Raw genomic sequence first — 19,570 nt, forward strand, 5'->3', positions numbered from 1 at the left:
ATGCCCCCGGCTCGCGCTGCCAGACCTAGACTGGCTTCATCAGCGGCAGTCGCATTCGCTACAAGGTGAAAGAAAACATCATGACCAGCTGGAGGCCAAAAGCGCATTTTCTTTCATGACTCCCCTCCATAAAAACCCCCCCGCCAAAAAAAAAAAACAACCCAAAAACAAAACATTCCTTTACTGTCCCCGTGCATCTGTCGATCAAGTCAGAGGAGGCCCGGCCGGTGAGATGTGGTCACCCCCCGCTTCCCTCCCCCGCCGCTTGCTGGCCGTTAGCCTCAGGGAGGCTCGCCGTGCGCTTGGTCAGGCTGCGTCACAGTATCAGGCCGTCAGTATGAGATGATGCCGGAGGGGGCCGGCCCTGAGCCAGCTGCATTCATCTGGAGATTCCCCGAGGAGCTGGACCTCCGTATGTGGGGGAGCAGGTAGGGGTCACTTCCCATCTGGTGAACGCCGATGCGGTCCTCCTTCCTGTACGCCAGGCAGCGCCTTATAAAGGCCTGAAAAGGGAAGAGGAGGAGCAAGCAGTAGGGGTTGAAGGCAGGAGCGTTAAATCTCATTTTTGTCATTTTGGTATGTTACGACTTTGAAATCATCTGTGTTTAATCTCATCCTACAGCCTATACCCAACAGATGGCTAACTCGTTTTGAAATTAGAGCTGCAATAATTGAAATGCGATGCTTGCTGGCTGGCGAAACAACAAAACAAACCTTAGCTTCATGACTGGAAACAGGCTTCACGGGGAATTGGACGTCGGTAGCTTTGAGGATCGTGTTCTCCTGAAGGATGTCCTGTTGCGACTGATTGTGGCCAAACGGCTGAAGACGGACGGGACAATTCTTAATCTTCAGGTAACACTTGCAACCATTCGAAAAAAGAAGAACAAACGACAATTTGCTCCTCACCTTCCTTCCATACAGACACTGGAAAAAGATGACACCAACAGACCACACATCCACCTTGTTGGAGATCTTTGGAGGCTCTTTCCCAACCACAAAACATTCCGGAGGCAAGTACCTAACACAGGATTAGACCGCAACGGTTTTACTTCGACTGTTCCACCGAACAGTCTTGCGCGCAACGTAGGACCTCTCACCAATATGTCCCCGCCCCCTGCGACGTCAGGTCCATGCCGTCCACGCCGTAGTTGTCATCGTCCATGATTTTAGACAAACCAAAGTCAGTGATTTTAATTTCGCCGCAGGCGGTGCCATCCACTAACAAGATGTTACCTGACAACGGAAAAACAACGAGGTCATCAGCTTTGTGTTCAACTGAAGAGGAAATGTGAATATTTACTTTGCAGGATGTGCCCCTAAAATGACAACTGAAGGGCCACTGTGCTCCAAGTAACATAAGTCGGAAGACCCTAGCTAATAAAATAGTGTCCAGTTTTTTTATTTTATTTTATAATATACAATTCATGGGCCCGATTCATTTTTGTGAGTGTGCCGTTTCTAAATCAGCAAATTTAACTAAAAAAAAAAAAAAATGACTGCATGTTATGTCAAGTGGTGATGTCATTACAATTTATCCCATGTGGCTGTTGACTGTTTTTTTGGGGTATGGCCTTTATTCAAGTTCTTACCCCAAAGGTCCACTGATCGACCAAAGTAAAAAAAAAAAAAAAAAAAAAAAAAAATTTACCTGGCTTGAGGTCATAATGGATGATGGGGGGTTTAATGTCATTCAGATATTTGAGCGCGTTCACAATCTGCATGACTATGGACCGAGCCTCCTTCTCCGACATGAGCTTGTGCTGCTTCAAGTAGAAATCCAAGTCGTTGCCGTCGCAGTACTCCATAACAGTGCAAAACCTGTCAGACAGGACGGCGGCGTTAAAAGTCCGACCACAAAAGTCAAGCATGAGCCCTGCTCCCGAAGCAGTACTCGCAATTCTCGAGGGGACTAACGTGTCTGTGTCCAGTGAGAAGTAGTCATAAAGTTTCACGATTCTAGGATGGTCCAGCTCCTTGTGTATTCTGTACTCTCGACACGCATGCCTGTAGAGAGAGGCAGTCCAGATCTTAGAAGACGCACACTCCAGGAAAACATTTCATCCTCAATCTAACGTCTATACATCAGCGTGAGCCGACATACTTATGGTAGTTCTCCTTTTTCTCGTCCCTCCAGTTTTTGTTGAGTTGGTGGATTTTTACAGCGGCATACCTTTGCTCAATCAAATCAAAAGCCTGCACGGCACGGCATGGAAGGCTGTTAGTTTTTTTTTTTCCCCCCTCTCCACAAAACAAATTTACTTCCAATAACGTGAATGACTTGCCTTGTAAACTTCACTAAATCCGCCTCTCCCAAGAAGGTGCAAGAGCAGGTATCGTTCATTCAACGTAGGGTGATCTTTAAATCTGCACATGGAATAAAACACAAAAGTGACAAATTTGGAAGCGCACTTATTACTCAATGAGGCACAGTAGGTCGCACGTTGGAAAGTCACTTGATGGAGCTTCAATGGTCTGGTTCATAATTATAACACTTCAGGTGTGTCCAGTTTGAGAGATTCCATTCGGCATACGCCTTTTCAGTATTAAAATAAGCCGACAATTACATCACCAATGTAAGGCGCAGATGTGTGCCTAAGATAGTCATAACTAAAACCTTTTTTTATATGAAACCCCTTAATAGGAAAAAAAAAAACTTGATGTTGAGATTGATGTCTCCTACAGATTATTGATGTGTTTTTACCGAGTACAGCTAAGTCACTTCCATTTGTTTTTATACCGCCAGTTGGATGTGGTCCATAACTGTTGCTCGTTTAATTGTCGGCTGTGCAAAGAGCGGCATTTTGAAGACCGGCCTTGTGTGAATGCCAAGCGACATTGATTCGCACTCACTGTGAGCTGTCTTCGTTATTTAATCTCTTCAGCTCCCGAATGTGAAGGTTGCGGACCCTCTCCAGACGTTCCAACTCCGCCTGGATCTCGGCTTCTTCCTGTAAAAGATTCGCGTGCGCAAGCAAAAGAAACTTCAGAGTCGTGACTGCAAGGCTCGTCCGCATCTTATGCGCCGCGTTGAATATTAAACGATTGGCTTTCTACAGCCATCGTCGTTATGACAACCACAATAGAAACTTTTCCAAAATCTGGGTTCAACTCTTCCGATTATAGAAGATTGTGATTTGCCACATATTATTCTCACAGATGTCATGTTTTGCTTCCCGCAAGATGCTCCACGCTCACTGATTGAACGAACCTTCTTGAGGTGTCCAAGTCGCAGTTTGAAGATCTCCTCCTGTTCGTGGTACTCAGCTAGCGTCAGCCTTTGAAGAAGACACACACAATAACGCCCGTGCTTACTTAGATTTGAATTCTATCAGATGCGGCACGATTAAGCAACCAGACGTGCAAAAATTAGTTACTGCTTTACAAGCGGCACACTAAAATGTACAATGAGTGCTTCTCGAGGTCTCGGAGTGGGTTGGGCTTGTACTGTTTTCGAAACGTGAAGTCAGAAATGGGCACTTTTGACTTTTAATATAAAAGTCCGACGTTTGGTATGGTGACAACGACAACGCAATGTGAATAATAATCATGGAAAGAGAAGCGAGAGTGACGTTTTTTTGAGCCGTCGATCCGCCCTCAAGACGGGAACTTACAGCTGAGGTAGGCTCGGTTTCAGGAAAGGATCGCTTTCTGCCCCATTCACCGCCTTGGTTTTGCGTTGCTTTGGCTCAGAGTTTGTTGCGGGCGCTTGAGAGTTGTTGGACGAAGGCGGTTTCCTCTTGGCCAGTAGTTTTCTCTGCCTCTCGATGTCCTCCCTTTGTTGATTGATCGACTCCTGCTGTCTGGAAAAAAAAATTTGGGGTGTTGTTTTGATGCTGCTGCATTTTAAAAAAACAAACGCACTAAGAATAGCAGTTGGATGATCTGCAGCTTGTTTTTTATTGGGTTTTTTTGCATTCTTAGCCAAGGAAGAATATTTGAAAACGATTATCTGTTCAATCTGACATGCATTCGTCAACCGTGTCAAAGTGTCTCACTTGACGAGGTTCTGGAAGGCGTAGCCGTCCGTCCATTGTTCAGTGAACGACGCGCCGTGCCTCACTGTGGTGAAATGGCCCAATCGGAGTCGGTCCTGCATGCTTTTCTCCCGACAGGCCTGCTTCTCTTGGTTACTCTGCCGAGCCGCAAAAATCAAAGGTGAGCACCTAAACAGCGCACCAAAAAAAAAAAGATCTCGTCTTTGTGTCTGGAGGTTGAGACGTACCTTTTCGATGAGTAGTTTCTTGCTCATTGTGATGCATTTATTCAAGCGTTCCTTGTATTTTTCAAGTAATTTTTGTTGCTCGTCTATCTGTCTCCTGAGATCGCAGTTGGCCTACCGAAGGAGGAAAAAAAAAATCATAGTTTTGTCATTCAAAAACAAATCAAAGGTTTCGTTTGTGCGCGACGCCATTCAGACAAATTTGCAAAGGAGACGGCCGCACACCCGTAACAAATCGTCTATTCTCCCCTCCTTCTTCTCAAGGTCGAGATTCTTCGTGCTTTCGAGGGCGGCCAGCTTCAATACCGTGAGGTCAGTCTGGTTGGCAAAGAAAAAAAATAACGCGGAAGGAGCTCAATAAAAAAAAAACGGCTGAAAAAGAGCGACGAAAACGGCACGGCGATCCGGAAAAAGTCCCTCACCTGAACAAATTTAACCGCGAGTTGTTTTGGATGTGCCATGTGGTCACCAAAGGACAGACTGGTGGGAGAGGAGCTGTTTTGTCTACCCTGCAACTGAAGAGAGATAGCGTTTGTGGTGAGAAAGCCCAAAAACTCCAAATGAGGCACAGCGCAGACATTTTTGGACAAAGCTTACAGCGGTGCCCTGAGTGGAGTGCGAATGAGAATTCTGAGGGGAACGAATCACTGGCGGCAGGCCTCTCACTGGGCTGGACCCATTCCCTCCTTGGAACTACAAGGAAAGGAAAAGAAATAAATAAAGAGACCAAAGGCGGGGGGGAAAAAAATGGCATCACTGACAACAGCAGCAGATCTGCTCATGCTTCTCTTTTGTTTTTCTGACCTGCTTTTTTTTTTGTGTGTGTGTTCTTTTAAAGAGTGAAGAAATAAGATTGGGAGCGGTGCTGACAACAAAATGGAAAACTTACATCAAAATAGTCACTTATCTTGGGGCCGCGCACAGTCGTCTTTCCTGAAAAAAGGAAAGCAAACGGACAGTAATGTTAGTCTGATTCTTTTTTTTTTTTTTACGTTAATGGGGTGTCCGCCTTTTCGAATGTTCCCATGATGTAAAAGTGTACCCAAAAAAAATGATAGAAATGGATAAACAGTATGTGTTTTTTTTCACAGGACACTGACGGCATGGAACATTATAATAAGAGGGTAATAAAAAGATACTCGCCTTGGCTACTCTCTGAGTGAATGTCAGGCTTCCTTTTTCTGCCTCGGGGTGTTTCGGACTGCTTCTTCTCTGGAGTCTAAATAGAGATAGACTATTTCATTAAAAAATGAAAATAAATCAGGACACTAACTTTCTAAACTAGTGCTGGATCGGGATTATTGTCACACATGAGTGCTACACATGGGATCAGTTTCACAATGTCGCGTCTTTTTTGAGAAGAGAGAAAAAAAAAAAATGACTGTGCTGCTTTCGACAATGTGTCTGGGATTCTCGTCGAATAACACCTGCGCAATTACCGACACTTTCCCCTGACAAACTCACCAGTTATGTAATCTTAGTTGGAAACCTTTGTACCAAAAAGATCGATAAACGTTGCTTTCCTCGCGGGGAAGCATTGCTGTAATTTGATGCCAAAACTCACGAAAAGAAGGCTGGAAAGCGTGAAAACATAAACCTAAGCTCAAGCGTTGTCTTCGGCTCACTTAAGGTTATAATTCAGGCCCCCGAACTCACCGAGTAGGCTGGTGAGCCGCCTCGCTTCACGTCTGAACCCTAGAAGTGAAAGAGACCGAAAAATATGAAGACAAAGAACAGAGAGAAGCTCCTCTTCTATCACATCTTAAAGCCACATTTCGTGACCACAAAATCAACCCAAAATCTTCTTTCAACGTATTTGTCAGAGGTGCAAATTGATTTTCTGGGAAAATTCATTGGAGGTCAATATTTTTGTAGGTTTTCATAAGCTGCAGTTTTAAATAACTGTAAACAAAAACAAGTTAAGGGAGTACCGCTTGGCTCGATGAGGACGTTTCAACGCTTCCAACTCCAAACCACAACATGGTGGTTTTAAACAGGCACACAAACACACTTGGGCAAAAACAACTTTCACACACGTAATGCCGGAGGAATTGAACACCGAAAAAAAAAGTACCTCTGACTCTTTATCGCTTGAAGATCCCAAACTTCCAAAACTATGGTTCGAACATTCATTATTGGTCAAACCCTAGAATGAAATGTGTAAACATTTAGGTTACACACACGCCATCACAAATGACTGAGCATTTATTTTATTTAGAAGAATCAATGAAGGGCTCACTTTAGTTCCTCCGCTTGTGCTACCGGTGCTGCCACCGGTGCTGCCGCCGACCCCGCCCATAAAACGAGCCTCCAGCAGCTCCTGTCTGCGGGGGTCCAGGCTGTGCAGCTCCTCCATGGCGCCTGCGAACATTAGCGACAATCGGCAGCACATCTGGGTTACCGGAGGAGATCATATTTACGACTTGTGACCGTCGCAAGGTGCACGGAACGAGTCATATTGCTCAGCACAAATGTCATGTGAGGGTGCAGCGCCGATGTTTCGACAGCAAGTCAAGGATGAATAATTAATTCTTATTAGGCTATTGCGTGAGCTCCCCGGGGGCACCGGCATGTCTGCTGCCTCAGTAAACCTGCGCGAGAACGATGCCACCATTTTGTATCCGCGGATCAAGCCGGACAGCTGCTTTGCAAAAGACTGAGCAGAGAAAAAATAAAAGTAGGCATCGTAACGTTAATACAAACAGTGCAGGGCCAAGTTAACTTTTGGTGGGATGGAATTTAAAATAAAAAAGAAGGGGAGGAAGACAGACTAGGACAGAATAAGAGAGACGGGTTCATTATTATTTAAAGGCTTGTCACTAAAAACTAAGGTGCAGCCAGAATTCCTTGTTCGATTCCAAACTTTTTAGACATTTTTTTTTAATGTTATTAATTTATTTCTACATTCTCAATGATGCAAGACACAAGGATGATTTGACGTCATCATTTGCTCTTAAGTGAAAAGCTCTGTCACATCTCCTAAGCCTCAGCAGACAAGGTAACGTGAGGTCGCACTTGGGAGTTGAATCTGAGCCACTATAATTATTTTATTTATTTATTTTTAATAGGCAGTTCCACGTTGCAGTTTGCTTGGCAAAATTGGCATTTTGTGTCTCATCAAAAAACGTTGAATTAACACCTTGTGTTATTTTCATTTTTTGAAATTGAACCATCAACAGGGGCCATCAACAGCTTGCGGCAAGCACACTTGGGTTCTTTTCGAAGAATTTCTCACTGCTGCTTGTTTTCAAATTTGCTAGCTCAAACTCAAGACAGATCCAAAAATCGGCCAAGCGTCATCAAATTGTGTCTGAAAAGCTCCTAAATCGGCTCACTCGTAAGTTGTGTAGTTTGTTTCTTACATTTGCTTAAAATGAATGTTTAGGCCCATCTTATGAACGTTTGCACACATTTCAAATGACGCTGAGACCGGTGCTTTGCACGCCAGAACATATTTGACAGGAACAAATATTAATTGAATATACCCCTCTGATATATAATTACAATGCGAGTTTCGGTTCTTTCAATAGTCAACATATTGTGATTATGTCAAGCCTGCTTTAGTCACATCCACATGGTTGTTTTTTTGTTTTGTTTTTCCTAATATGCAAAGTACCATCATCTTCAGCCCAATTGCCAAGTCTTAAGTCACTTGACAACTGCTGAGAGCAGTCACAGGCCAGCTTTACCATGACGACATCATAAACCAAGCATGAATCAAAGCCAACAAAAACACTTCCGTTTTACAATTCGCGATAGAAATAAAATCAGCCCTTTTGAATTTGAGATGTAAACATGATGTAACAGATGTAAACAACCTTCCTCAGATTGTAGATCATCTAATTTTATTCACTTGTGTATTAAGATACATTTGGTACGCAGCAGACTATTTATACCCTACTCACTGGTGTTATCAATTAACCCTACTTACTAAATTCTTTGGTCCAAGACTTCATTCAAGATGTTAGCTTTCACAGCCTCTTTTGGTGTCCTTACATTACCGTTGTCGCTGTTTATGTTTTGTTTTACTGTGCAATGTTGCATGGAAGCTTGAGCTGAAGAAAATGGTGAATGAAATCAAAATCACAACATCTGCCAGAAAAAAATAATAATAATAAAAATCACAATTGTCTATCGCAGGGGGCTGTGGAACATAACCTCCGCAATAAACAAGGGACGACTCCATTGCCAAAAGAATCTGCAGCCCATATTCCTTGTGAAACCATCGGCTGCAGCAGTGTAACAATGTCAACAAACGCTAAAAACAATTAGTGAGGAGGAGCAGGGGGGGCAACAAAAAAAACGGGGTAAGGACAATGCAAGTGAGGTTGATAAAGCTGACAAAACGATTACCAAGTAGATTAAAAAAACAAACAAACAAGGAACAAGCCAGCTTGCTTCTTTTTTGTGTCCCTGCCGCCATTTCAGCAAGACAATGAAAAGAGTCGAAAATAATTTGTTAAAAGGGGTAATGGCGCACATTGATGTCGACCAAGATTTCTCAAGAACTTGCTGACTCATTACTTCGAGCTGGCTACTACAGCTGTTGCAATGATTTACAACTGATACCACCCGTGATTACGGCTCTTTAAGTCAATAAAACTGCTCCGGGTTTTCCTCGTGAAGGCGGTCATCTGAAAGGGGGGAAAATATTGTTTATATGGTGGATACAAAGATATCTTTTTTTTTAAAAACACTTTCTCTAAGGCCTCTTTGGTGCAACTGAAGTCACAATGACATGGGGAATACAGCCCATTGTCTTTTGACCCAGTAACTTTCCGAAACATTAATACAAGCAAGCTCTGTGTTTTTATAAAGCTCTGCCCATGAAGGTCTCTGTGTGTAGGAGAATTATCTATATTCGAGCCCCTGCGAGAACAAGTGGTTGAACCCTTACAGCCATGGCTGTGAATGTCATTTTAACTCCATGCTGCTCAGCACACTGGCCACCTGTTTATGGCAGAGACACTTGAGAAAGTCCTAAAATGCTCTGGCATTAATTAATGGCCCACCTCCAACAACTTCACTGTAATGGGCGTTTAGGATCGGACTTTTACTAAATGTCATTGTTTGGCATTTCGCCACCGTTACAACATGTTTCCATACCCCAGTCTGATTCACAATCTCCTATTCGTGTCAACATTTCCAGGAAAAGACGAGAGATGTGCAAGAGAAAGCGAGATGCACAGGCTAAACGTGCCCATTTTCAACTTAAAATGGTGACAATTTGTGGCTTTGTAAGCAGTGACATCCGATTTGGCAAGTTACTCCTGGCTGATTTGATTAAAAAAAGGTCACGTAAGGCTAAAGTCGTTTCTTTTAGCATCTCATGTCAAGCCTTAGCCGCATATATTAAGCTTGGTGCAAAGTGATGATAGACGTCATGTTGTGACACGACAATCGCCGCACAATGGTGGATGTCCACCTATGTACAAGCATGCCAACTGCTGATAAAGACATCGGGAACCATCAGCAGACATCGCTTTGTCCCCACATTTTTCCCCCCTCTACCTTCATCGGTAACTTGACTAGCTCGTGCAAAAAGGTGCATGCTTAATAACATGGCTGCGCGCATCCACAACAATCGCAACCTTTCCTAATCATTGATACTCGTCGACAAGAAGCGTGCAATTGTCTGAAAGGGAATATTCGCAATCCGGGGCCCTGGAAAAGACGATGCTTTAGTGTTGCTAGCTAGTAGCCTAAAGAGCCTCAATGGACTTTGGAGCCGACATTCTGCTAACATTCACGACTTTGCGTACTCACTCCCCGTCGTCTCACTGCAATTTCCTTCCCGTTCTGCCCCCGCAAAAAAAACAAAAACACCCAGGGAGAGAAACACACACATGAATCATCCCGAAAACATTCCACAATACCTTCAAGGGCCTTCAGCAGCGCCGTGGTATGTTGCTGAAAACACCGTCCGTGTTGAGGACGTGGAGAGCTGGGACCAAAGATGGCGGCCCCTCCAAACTTCCACTACTTTGGACACTCATCAAGCTACTTTTCTGCCGCGTACTTGACGCCTCGAGGCCGATACATTCCCTCACTCGCCGGCGGTGAAATTACTAGTCGCGTCTGGGAGAAAGGTAGTAATTATGACTTGGCTTGTGGAGTACTAGCCTCGGTACGTATACTGTACTGTGTATACTTGAGTGGAGTGTCGTGGGCTACCTCACTCGGTCCTCAAGTGGAAGACGACGTCACGCACCGTGTGCAAAAATTCAAGTTCTTTTTTTTTTTTTTTGTCTCAACAACCACAAATAAAGGAAACACTCATTCCCCCAAATATAAATTTTACTTCATTGGCAAAATAGACAATTTGTGCCATTTCAATGGGAATCAATTATAACCCATTTTCGCTCCAGGGCTCAACTGTAAATATATTGGTCCAAAAAAAAAAAACTTTCGAGATTAGATTATTAGCCCCGATGAAGACTCTTTTAAATCGATACGCGTTGGGCAATAAACTCCCCTGTCACAGAGTGCCTCAGCTTTTCCATGCCTTTTTTTGGCCGTCAAGGTGGAAGCATACCGAACCTGTTAGCATTTCTTCAGCAATGAGTTGCAATTTCCAGTTAAGTATATTTGCTCCAGTGGCGTGGTTTGAAATCTCATGCATGGTACACTTACTATACAATAAAATGCATTTCTTCATTTTACTCATAAAATAAACACTACAGAATTGAGTTTGACATGTGTGATATCAAAATGTACTACACACACACACACTCTTTCAGATAAATAGTACAAAGTATAAAAACAATGAATGTCAGAAGTAAGAAGTCCAAAGGACATACAGTATTTGTATATACATTTAAAAAAAACACACAAGTGCATGGCCCATGTGTTAACAGGGTGAAAGTGGATGCGATTTCCTATACTTGCTCTGCATCCACACCCGGTGCATTGAAACCTTTTTCCCTCTGTTAACTTGAATTCGTCGATCCTCCAGATTCTGTACTTCCTCCAATCCAGCATTGGAAAATAAACCGTGAACTTCGTCTGTGGAGATGAAACCCAGTCAAACTCGGCTGCAGTGGAGTCATTTGAACTGCATTATTGTAGTTTTATATACAAACCTTTTGTGAAAAAATAAGCACAAGTTCCATCTCCTCGTACATAGAAATTGTCTGACAAGCACCGACCTGATTGCGAAAAGACGATACCTATTAATAGACTACATCCACACAAGACACTATAAAAAGGAGACTGTCAAAAGTGTGTCCAACAAATCCACGACTCACCCTTCTTAAACCTGAGTTGAGAGAAGTCATATCTCCCATAATCACGAAAAAGGAAAATCCCTCCAAATTTCAGATAGGATGCTAGCCTGCTAACCACCCCTTGCATCCTGTTGATGAAATCTCATTTAATGTCACTTCACTGACCACAACGTTACCTACACTATATGCACAGCAAAAGGAACGCTGTCTTGTGATGGCTTAATGACAGTTAAAAGTTACTGTCAAACGAAACACATAACAGGAAACTCCATTGACAGGTTCACCAATAGCCTCAACTGTGTTTTTGCAGTAAACTTCACCCACCTGTCTGGATGAATGGAGGAGAGCACAAAAACGGCAAGAATAACATCCAGACTTTGTGGCGGAAAGGGAAGAGAGCCCTCTTCTTCACAAACATCGTGCACAAACGCATGGCACACCGAGTGGTCGAAGTCGGGATGGCTCTGAGTGGGGGGACAACATCGGTGGGATTCAAAATCAACACTAATGTTGATGAAGAATTGTTGTACTGCACCTGATGGGGGAATGCTGACATTTTTACGACCCAAGAATATACTATAAGATGTAATGCGACAGCATGTAAATGCAAATAGTCTTCTTACCTTCAACAGCTGAATAGCACATGGGGAGAAATCACAACAGTATAAAAATGCGCCGTTTTCCCTGTAGACAAAATTAAAGGTTAATAATAGAACAAAAATAATGCTCACAACAAATACGAGATTGCAAATGTTATTTCATACACAAAACCTTGTGAAGAGGTTAAAGCAATGCTGAGTGAAGTATTATTTCACGTGACACTTACCTGATATTGTTAACAATTGGAAATACACTGTTGCCAACACCACATCCAACCTGTAAAGTTATACGGTAAGTTACACAAAGCGCGTAGAGCAAATTTAATAAAAAATGAATCCCATCTGACTCATTAATTTAACTTGTATGCTTGGCTGTAAAAACATCACATTTTGGACACTGCTTATCCGTTGTGGGTTAGCTCGAGCCTACAAAATATGTGCCCACCACTTGACTACCGTGCTGACATAAAACCAACGCCAAAAATATACTGTATATCAATCCATCAATTATCATAACCGTTTATCCCATATTCACAAAATAATATTTAGCAAAACCTCCAATATCCTGAAAGAAGAGTGTTGTCCAGGGTAAGAAACCCGCAGAGCGGCTTCATTTGTTTCCAGTTGTGCATCTTGACACAGGCGCCGATGGTTTGAGGAAGAGTCAAAGTGTGTGTGGCTGTGGAGTTCCTGCCGTCTGGCATTCTTTTCCCCGTCAAAGCCACTGTCTTGGCTTTTGGAATCTGACGGAAGTAGTTCTGGGAATTCCAAGAGCAGCCACTTGCGGTCTTTGAAAAATTTACCCTTGTGTAGCTCATAAAACCTTTCCCAGTAGTGGCGAGCTTCTGTATCAAATTTGCCTGTGGACAAAGGATTTTTAAAAAATTAATTTGCAAGGTAATGGCGGTGAAATGTGATTTTTGATACAAATACAAATTCTTGCCTTGTTCCCCTAACGGAATGTGCACTTTGGAGTTTTTGGCAGCTTTCACCTGTGCATTATCTTTGTCCGCCTCTGTCCACTGCACATGATCCCTAAACATTAAGAATTACACAACTACTGTACACTTTTCAAGGAAAACACCTTTCACATATTAAAAATATATATACATTGAATTTAAAGGTTGGACTTGAATCACATTTCCTCAATAGGATACATATAAAGATACAATTTTAGGATTTTGGCTCATAATGGTCCAAAAAATTACTGACCACATATTGTGCTTAAAAATGTCATCCGGGTTGGTCAAAATTCTCGAACCCAGTGGAGCTGAGGGTCTTCTTTCTGTGCTCTTCAATCGTGTAGATACTCTGCGAAAGACTTTCTCCAGTGTGGCTAAACAGAGGCTCCGAAATTGATGCATTTGTGCTGCAAAAACACAGGAATGTTAGTTCAAAGTACATATTTTCCCGCAAAATAATTCGCACCCTAATAGTGTATTATGTGCTGTGGTGGAAAGTGCAAAAACTTTGCGACTGTACTTATGTTATTTTTCAGGTATCTGTACTTAACTTGAGTGTTTATTTTTATGATGGCGAAACAACTTGAAGGAGACAAACAAAGAAAAAGTCAACCACGGTTGAGGTCTTGACGTACAAAAGTAATAATTATTTTTCTACTGTCAATTATATACATTTCCCGTTTTGATAATATATACCGTAAATATAGGTTAATAGATATTTGAGCAAGTGTGAATGATGATGTCAGTTCTTGATTTATGCTGTTACACTCCTTCCAGGTGAGGTCAGTAGTGAGACTAAACGTTGTTGAGTCTTCGTTTGGCGTTGAAGGAAGACGACCAGATTCCAAAACAGGACCAAGAAGGCACAGTAAACTAAACATTCGTCCGACGCTACTACGGTAAAAATACGTCACCAAGTCTACCTTTATAGTCGCTTGTGTTCCTAATTTCTCTTGGTAGTCTAGGGCTAATAAATGGAATAGAAAACATTTTGAATGAGCTCAACTCGATTCAGTCTGACGCCTCATTAGCTAACGTCGCCAATTCAATGTAGATGTATTTGCGATCCGAGAAGAGTATGTGCAGACGAAGGATCATCAAAACACAATCGGTTAGGAGTTATCAAACCAACAAACAAGACCGCAATCACCCGGTTTGGCTGTAGTGCGGAGTAGCAGGCAACCGGAGAATTAGCTTCGGCGCATGCGTACATTGTCTCGTTTGTGTGTCGACGGATTTTGACGTAATGCATCTGTTACGCGTCGCAGTCAGCTACGTTTTGAAAATACTTTTTTTTCTGGATAACTTGTTTTGTTTTGTCGAATATATCATATTCATTTTCATACCACCTCAGTTATTTTGGTGAATAAGTACTCCGTGTATTTTCGTCATGTATAGTTTTAGGGCATATCCCTGAGAGGTTTCCCCATAGTATTATTTTTATTTGTGGTATTGTACATTTAACAAAATTTCCCAAGTGTGTGGATTATTGTCTTATTATTATTATTATTATTATTATTATAAATAGAGATACAGTATCATCTCCAGACCATGGAGAAAATTAACATTTAAATGGAGCGCCCTCTGCTGGCTCGATTCTAGAAAAACTGTGCACTTGTACAGTATTAGCCTCAGCCTGACGTAGTCTAAGTTATAAAAAAGTCACAAAAGCTGTGCATTGTGCAAACAAACTGAAAATTGAATGCTTGATTTAAAAAAAAAGTACACAGACTGTCCAGGAATATGTATACTTGTTCATTTTCAGAACTGTCAAGCTGAGAAGATAGTAAACTGATGCATTTAAGTGGTTAAAAAATGAACAGGTTACATTTTTTGGATTGATAGCTCAAATGAATGGAGGATTGAATGTTTTAATCTATGTGTTGGAGGATTCTGTCGAGTTTAATGTTGATGGTGATGGTCACTGAATTTGTGCATGCACAGTAGTTTGCACTGACTTTTAACCCTGTAGTTAAAAAAAAAAGTACAGTACTTTCAGAATCGCTTTGCAGTGTTCAGAGAGCACTTAACATGGTTTAGGTGTCCAATGGTGTTAATAATGTGTGCTTGTTGTGTTCATTGCTTTCGAGGGGTTCAACGCAAAAGGAAATTGGTGCTATCGGGGTATTAAATTGTTTCTTGTTTTCTTGCAGATACGTTGTCGGGAGGTGGAGAGAAATGCCGCCAGATGATGGCCCATTACTGGAGAAAAAAACGGAACGTAAATGCTGCTGAGGTGTTGAGCTGGAGAGGACGAGGTATCAGAGATGGTGGGACTCTAACGAGGCTCAATACGAAGGTCCTAAGAGGCATCCTTTTAGCGGTAATGGAGGGGAAAAAAATAAAATACAGTGCAACTGAAATGTAGCTGGGGTTTTTATTCATGTTTAATTCCTAATTCATAATGTCATAATTCAGGATCATAGGGATTTCTGTAAAGTGTGGAGCAAGACCTCTAAATCCACAATATTGTATGAAAACGGTAAAATCTACCTGGAGAATTACCTGAAGTGTTACAGCTGGTGAGTACAAATGAATTATCCTTTCATAACTTCATATAGTATTCGGAGTACATTTCTACAGATGATTCACCCAAAGTGTTTTTTAACTTTCTTTAACTTTATCTATTTTAACTTTCTTATGAACTTTTCAGCGTTCATTCCAAGCCTCACGCTCTCTACGATTTGCCTAAACGATCCAAAGTGGATAAATTTGAAGATACCTTGCTGTGCCAGAGCCCACTTGTAAATGGATCCGTCTAACATTCCGTTGTTCTAGCGACACATTTATTTTGACTGCAAGTGTGAATCTGTTTTTTTGTTGGCAGGAAACCACGCTAGCGTCTCCTTCTGATCACAAGTCCAGTCAGCTGTTTTTGACAGCCAATAATTGGTTGTACCGCTTATCAGAGTCAACGGGACAGGAGCTGGAGAGAGTTTTTCTCTCTTCAAAACACACGTTCAGGTTGATGGAAAACATTTAGCCTTGAGTTCTAGGTGTTTCTTCTTTTTTTTTTCCTCAACAAAGTATCTGTGGTTCATGTTGCTTTTCTTTTTTGGGTTTTTCTAAAGGTACCTAAGCTGGGATGTTTCTCAAGAGATATTTTATGTTAAATCAGTTCAAAACAAAGGCACATCCTTATCACGGCAGGTAAAAATGATCTAAGTTACCTAATTTGACTGTTTTGACATGGCAAAAATGCCTCATTGTAATCTGTAGGTCAATTCTGCACTACTGCCAAGTAGAAATCCGTAAATATATTGAACGAGTGAAAAAGTTTGATCTCCTCAAATTTCATCAGATGTTTCGTCATCATCTGAAACAAAAGTGCCATAATCACCAAATAAATCAAGCGCAGAGTGATTCACCGCAATTTTTCTTTTCTTATTTTTGCCAGGCTGGTATCACCCAGAATACAGTGATCCCGCCAAGTAGAAATCCGTAAATACATTGAACAAGTGAAAAAAGTTTGATCTCCTCAAATGGTACAATTGCATCAAATGTTTAGCCATGATCTGATACAAAAGTGTCATAATCACCAAATAAATCAAGCTCAGAGTGATTCACTGCAATTTTCATTTTCTTTTTGCCAGGCTGGTATCACCCAGAATACAGTGATGCATCTGATCATATTCCAAGTTTTCCCCTTACAAATTGTGGGCATGATGGAAGTCAACAAACAGGTTTGTATATTTGCTCCTGTCACATGTTTTGAATAGCAGGGGTGTAGTGGATGAAGATATCCATTTAAATCTTGCAGGTATTCGGGAACGGCATTATTGACGTTGATTTATCTCAGGGCGTCTTGGCCGTATCCTACAGCAGAAAGGCAATGAAGCTGTTTAGCTTTGAGCACATTGTGCAAAAGGTGCGTAAGCTCCATGTCACACTTAATGACGTAATGACCAAATGTATTCAAATAATGTCCTTTTCTCGAATAGACGCACTGCCTCAGTGATTTCTTTTGCTGCCGCATCCTCTAGAATACATAATTTGCCTCAATTCGAATAAATGCCTCCTTTTTTTCTCTTCAGGATAATAATAACAGTCGGTGCCGTCATTTTTAGCTTTCTTGTTTTCCAGCAAAGTTTAAAAAAAATGACTTTGGCACTTAATGCTATCAGGCGAGTAAGTATCATTAGTCATAATATATATTTATTTATTTTGGAGGAAAGTGCATTTTCTTTGTGGTCCAAATTTTGAACATCAACTAAGCGTTTTGTTTTACAGTACCTGGTGGAGAAATTAACGCTTGGGAAACCAAGTTCACTTCTCAGCGGCAAAACAGTGGGAGACGTTCCATTTGGCATTCCGGTAAATATCCACATTACAGGTAAGCGTAATACAGTTTGTGATATAGATTTGATGTCGATTCATGGCCGTGAAATCTGATTTTTCACTGATGACGTTCTTTTTTTTACTCTGATTACATAGATTGCCCTCCTGTGCTTTTTGAGGTGTCCTGCTCCAGTAACGGAGTGCAGATTGGAGGCTTTCCTTGGCATTACATTCACACGCCGCCACAAAAATGCCACCAGGGGACTCACCAATTCCGCTCGCTCAAAGACGGCACCATGGTATCCAGAAAATTGTCGACTTTTGAATACATTTTGTACAAATTTCAGTTTTCAACGTTTAGCTTCTTATTGATTGTACTATAACACGAAAACCACTGATGAATTGGTTCAAGGGAAATTGTCAGCCTGAGCGGGGAGCGAGGGGGACAGTTGTTTTTGACAGTCGTCGTAGTTCTCTTCTAAAAAGCTGCTCTCGTTCCACTTCTTTCCATCGATACTTGCTCCGGATATCTTCTTGAGTCGTTTTAGCCCTTGATCTACACTCGACACTTCATCAGGTGCCCAAGCTAAAATACTTTTTTATTTGTCTTTTAAAATCAATTTAGGCAATTAATGGAATACAGAATATGAGCTGTTACTCGCTAGAGAGCGATGCCATTTTCTTCCATCCTGATGACTCAGGAAGAATCATTCATGCGGGGCCCAGGACCATTAAGTGAGTAGTAGAAAGAAACGGTGTCTCAATATTAGGTACACCTTGCACAATCTCATGAGCTCTTAACACAAGCAGACAACTGTAAATTAATGATTATCATTTTGATTGACATTGTCATAAAGTTGGAAATTGAACTTCACGTTTTTTTATCTTCCCAGCATTCTTAAAATCCTTGGTGAGTTGAACAGCGGCTTGCCATCAAAGGTAGTAGAAGATTTCTCGATGGCGATTCATCGGAACAACATTGCAAGTGTTTTCCTTTGCTATGGATGAATGTTTTTTTTATTCATTAATGCTCCTGTTTTCAATCAAAATGTTTTTTTGTTTTCTGTATATACCGACCGCAGTCTACCTCGCAAGTCACTGTCACCTCTTCAGGCCGCACAGTGAAAAGAAGATTGCAGCAACTCGATGATGACCCTGATCAGGAGGTATGAAAATACTTTATGATCTCCACACTAAGGCCAGTCGAGAGCTGTTTTGGGGTTTTTGCTTTTACGAACAATCGCACCATCTGTTGTTTTCGCCAAACTCCTTAATGATGAGCCCCTGGCAACCAATCCTGGCTCAGCTTCAGAAACCACGTGAGGCGTGCTAGGTTGTTACCTGAGGCCCGAGCAACTCTGATGTCATTCATGGCCACCCCCTGAGCTGGCTAAAAATTGCTACCGGTACTTAAATTGCATTCCACAAACGAAGTATTAATCAGAATGCTGTCTTTCGACTAATGAAGGTGCATAAAACACATTGAGGAAAACATTTGGTGTTGGCTTCCTCTTTAAAGTCACAGGATTCATTGGTGTGCCTCTTAGGCACATAACTGGTTTCTGAAGTCAGTCAGCTACATGCTACCGAGAAATGAATCGTGTTGACAGAAACATCTAAAATAAATAAATCCAAATGTTTTCAGACGTTCCGTACAGTCATATATGAGGACGAACTGGACCTTTTGGCCGTGGTGGTCACCAACGGTGCAGATGGGGAGGGGAAAGCTCAGGTCCGACTGCATGACAACCAGAGTGGACAGTTACTGAAGACTGTTGAACTGTTGGAACCGTGGGATGAGGTGAGGAACTATGGGGCGCAGAATGCGTGTGAATGTGCCGAGGTGAACTTTTCATCTTTGATTGCAGACTTACCGACATGACCTGATCTTTGACAAGGACACAATTGCTCATATTGAACAAAAGAACACCAACGTCTGCTGCCACATTTACAAGCTCAAAACTGCCACCAAACAGGACCAACGGTGAATGTCAGGCGCTTTTAGTTTTTAGTTTGTTTGAGTTTGTTACTTTGTGCAATTTTAGAGTTTAGTACATTTGAAATAATTTGTAATTTTTGTTTAAATAAAAAAAATAAAAAAACAACAACAAATCACGCTGTTATGCTGTTGCCTTATTGCGATCCGCCCATTAAATGGGCTTGTGTACATGAACATGGCCCCCCCCAAAACAATGTTAGGCAATCTGTTAACGCAAAATATGACGGTACCCCGGATGCTCATTTTGTTCATCGGGAAGATGACTACATCCATGCTTTCACCAC

The 19,570-nt window shown here is 41.8% G+C and overlaps 3 protein-coding genes across 4 annotated transcripts; 1 reads left to right on the plus strand and 2 right to left on the minus strand.

Annotated features, from left to right (window-relative positions):
* Positions 1 to 153: 153 nt before the first annotated feature.
* tlk1a (tousled-like kinase 1a) lies at positions 154 to 10,423 on the minus strand. The gene is given in 24 exon segments (XM_019857606.1): positions 154 to 503; positions 715 to 822; positions 910 to 1,021; positions 1,101 to 1,236; positions 1,652 to 1,821; positions 1,918 to 2,007; positions 2,105 to 2,196; positions 2,286 to 2,367; positions 2,854 to 2,951; positions 3,212 to 3,278; positions 3,615 to 3,803; positions 3,999 to 4,135; positions 4,226 to 4,336; positions 4,448 to 4,540; positions 4,645 to 4,737; positions 4,820 to 4,915; positions 5,112 to 5,155; positions 5,366 to 5,441; positions 5,879 to 5,917; positions 6,297 to 6,368; positions 6,462 to 6,583; positions 10,099 to 10,135; positions 10,137 to 10,175; positions 10,177 to 10,423. Coding segments are annotated over 24 exon segments (2,316 nt in total). The 5' UTR covers positions 10,219 to 10,423; the 3' UTR covers positions 154 to 332.
* A 78-nt stretch (positions 10,424 to 10,501) lies between these two features.
* Positions 10,502 to 14,242, minus strand: mettl8 (methyltransferase 8, methylcytidine). Of its 2 annotated transcripts, none has more exons than XM_019857609.1 (10): positions 14,160 to 14,242; positions 13,260 to 13,416; positions 12,991 to 13,082; positions 12,603 to 12,907; positions 12,275 to 12,324; positions 12,072 to 12,132; positions 11,773 to 11,912; positions 11,470 to 11,576; positions 11,305 to 11,370; positions 10,502 to 11,227 (listed from the first exon to the last, which is right to left on the minus strand). In XM_019857609.1, exons 2-10 carry the CDS (start codon positions 13,409 to 13,411, stop codon positions 11,073 to 11,075), a joined length of 1,128 nt encoding a protein of 375 aa, XP_019713168.1. In that variant the 5' UTR covers positions 13,412 to 13,416; positions 14,160 to 14,242; the 3' UTR covers positions 10,502 to 11,072. The 2 variants fall into 2 exon arrangements, with proteins under 2 accessions (XP_019713168.1, XP_019713167.1); XM_019857608.1 differs by having other exon boundaries at positions 13,933 to 14,213.
* On the plus strand, positions 13,451 to 19,392 carry dcaf17 (ddb1 and cul4 associated factor 17). Its single transcript, XM_019857607.1, has 15 exons — positions 13,451 to 13,908; positions 15,163 to 15,332; positions 15,428 to 15,531; positions 15,663 to 15,753; positions 15,837 to 15,973; positions 16,081 to 16,159; positions 16,603 to 16,692; positions 16,770 to 16,877; positions 17,240 to 17,342; positions 17,444 to 17,586; positions 17,913 to 18,022; positions 18,181 to 18,268; positions 18,370 to 18,453; positions 18,933 to 19,088; positions 19,156 to 19,392. The coding sequence occupies exons 2-15, from the start codon at positions 15,198 to 15,200 to the stop codon at positions 19,273 to 19,275; spliced, it is 1,548 nt and encodes a 515-aa protein (XP_019713166.1). The 5' UTR covers positions 13,451 to 13,908; positions 15,163 to 15,197; the 3' UTR covers positions 19,276 to 19,392.
* Positions 19,393 to 19,570: the final 178 nt, after the last annotated feature.

The sequence above is a fragment of the Hippocampus comes genome, unplaced genomic scaffold (genome assembly GCF_001891065.2).
Source record: "Hippocampus comes isolate QL1 unplaced genomic scaffold, H_comes_QL1_v1.1 scaffold359, whole genome shotgun sequence".
NCBI lineage: Eukaryota > Metazoa > Chordata > Actinopteri > Syngnathiformes > Syngnathidae > Hippocampus > Hippocampus comes.

Excerpts from the sequence above, each read along its gene's own strand:
- dcaf17 (XM_019857607.1), top strand. The coding sequence starts at position 15,198 with ATGATGGCCCATTACTGGAGAAAAAAACGGAACGTAAATGCTGCTGAG. Across the intron at positions 16,693-16,769 it reads TGATGGAAGTCAACAAACAG|GTATTCGGGAACGGCATTAT; the intron begins GTTTGTATATTT and ends TAAATCTTGCAG. Across the intron at positions 16,878-17,239 it reads TTGAGCACATTGTGCAAAAG|TACCTGGTGGAGAAATTAAC; the intron begins GTGCGTAAGCTC and ends TTTGTTTTACAG.
- mettl8 (XM_019857608.1), bottom strand. The coding sequence starts at position 13,999 with ATGTTTTCTATTCCATTTATTAGCCCTAGACTACCAAGAGAAATTAGG. Across the intron at positions 13,083-13,259 it reads ATTTTTAAGCACAATATGTG|GGATCATGTGCAGTGGACAG; the intron begins GTCAGTAATTTT and ends CTTAATGTTTAG. Across the intron at positions 12,133-12,274 it reads CCAATTGTTAACAATATCAG|GGAAAACGGCGCATTTTTAT; the intron begins GTAAGTGTCACG and ends TTTTGTCTACAG.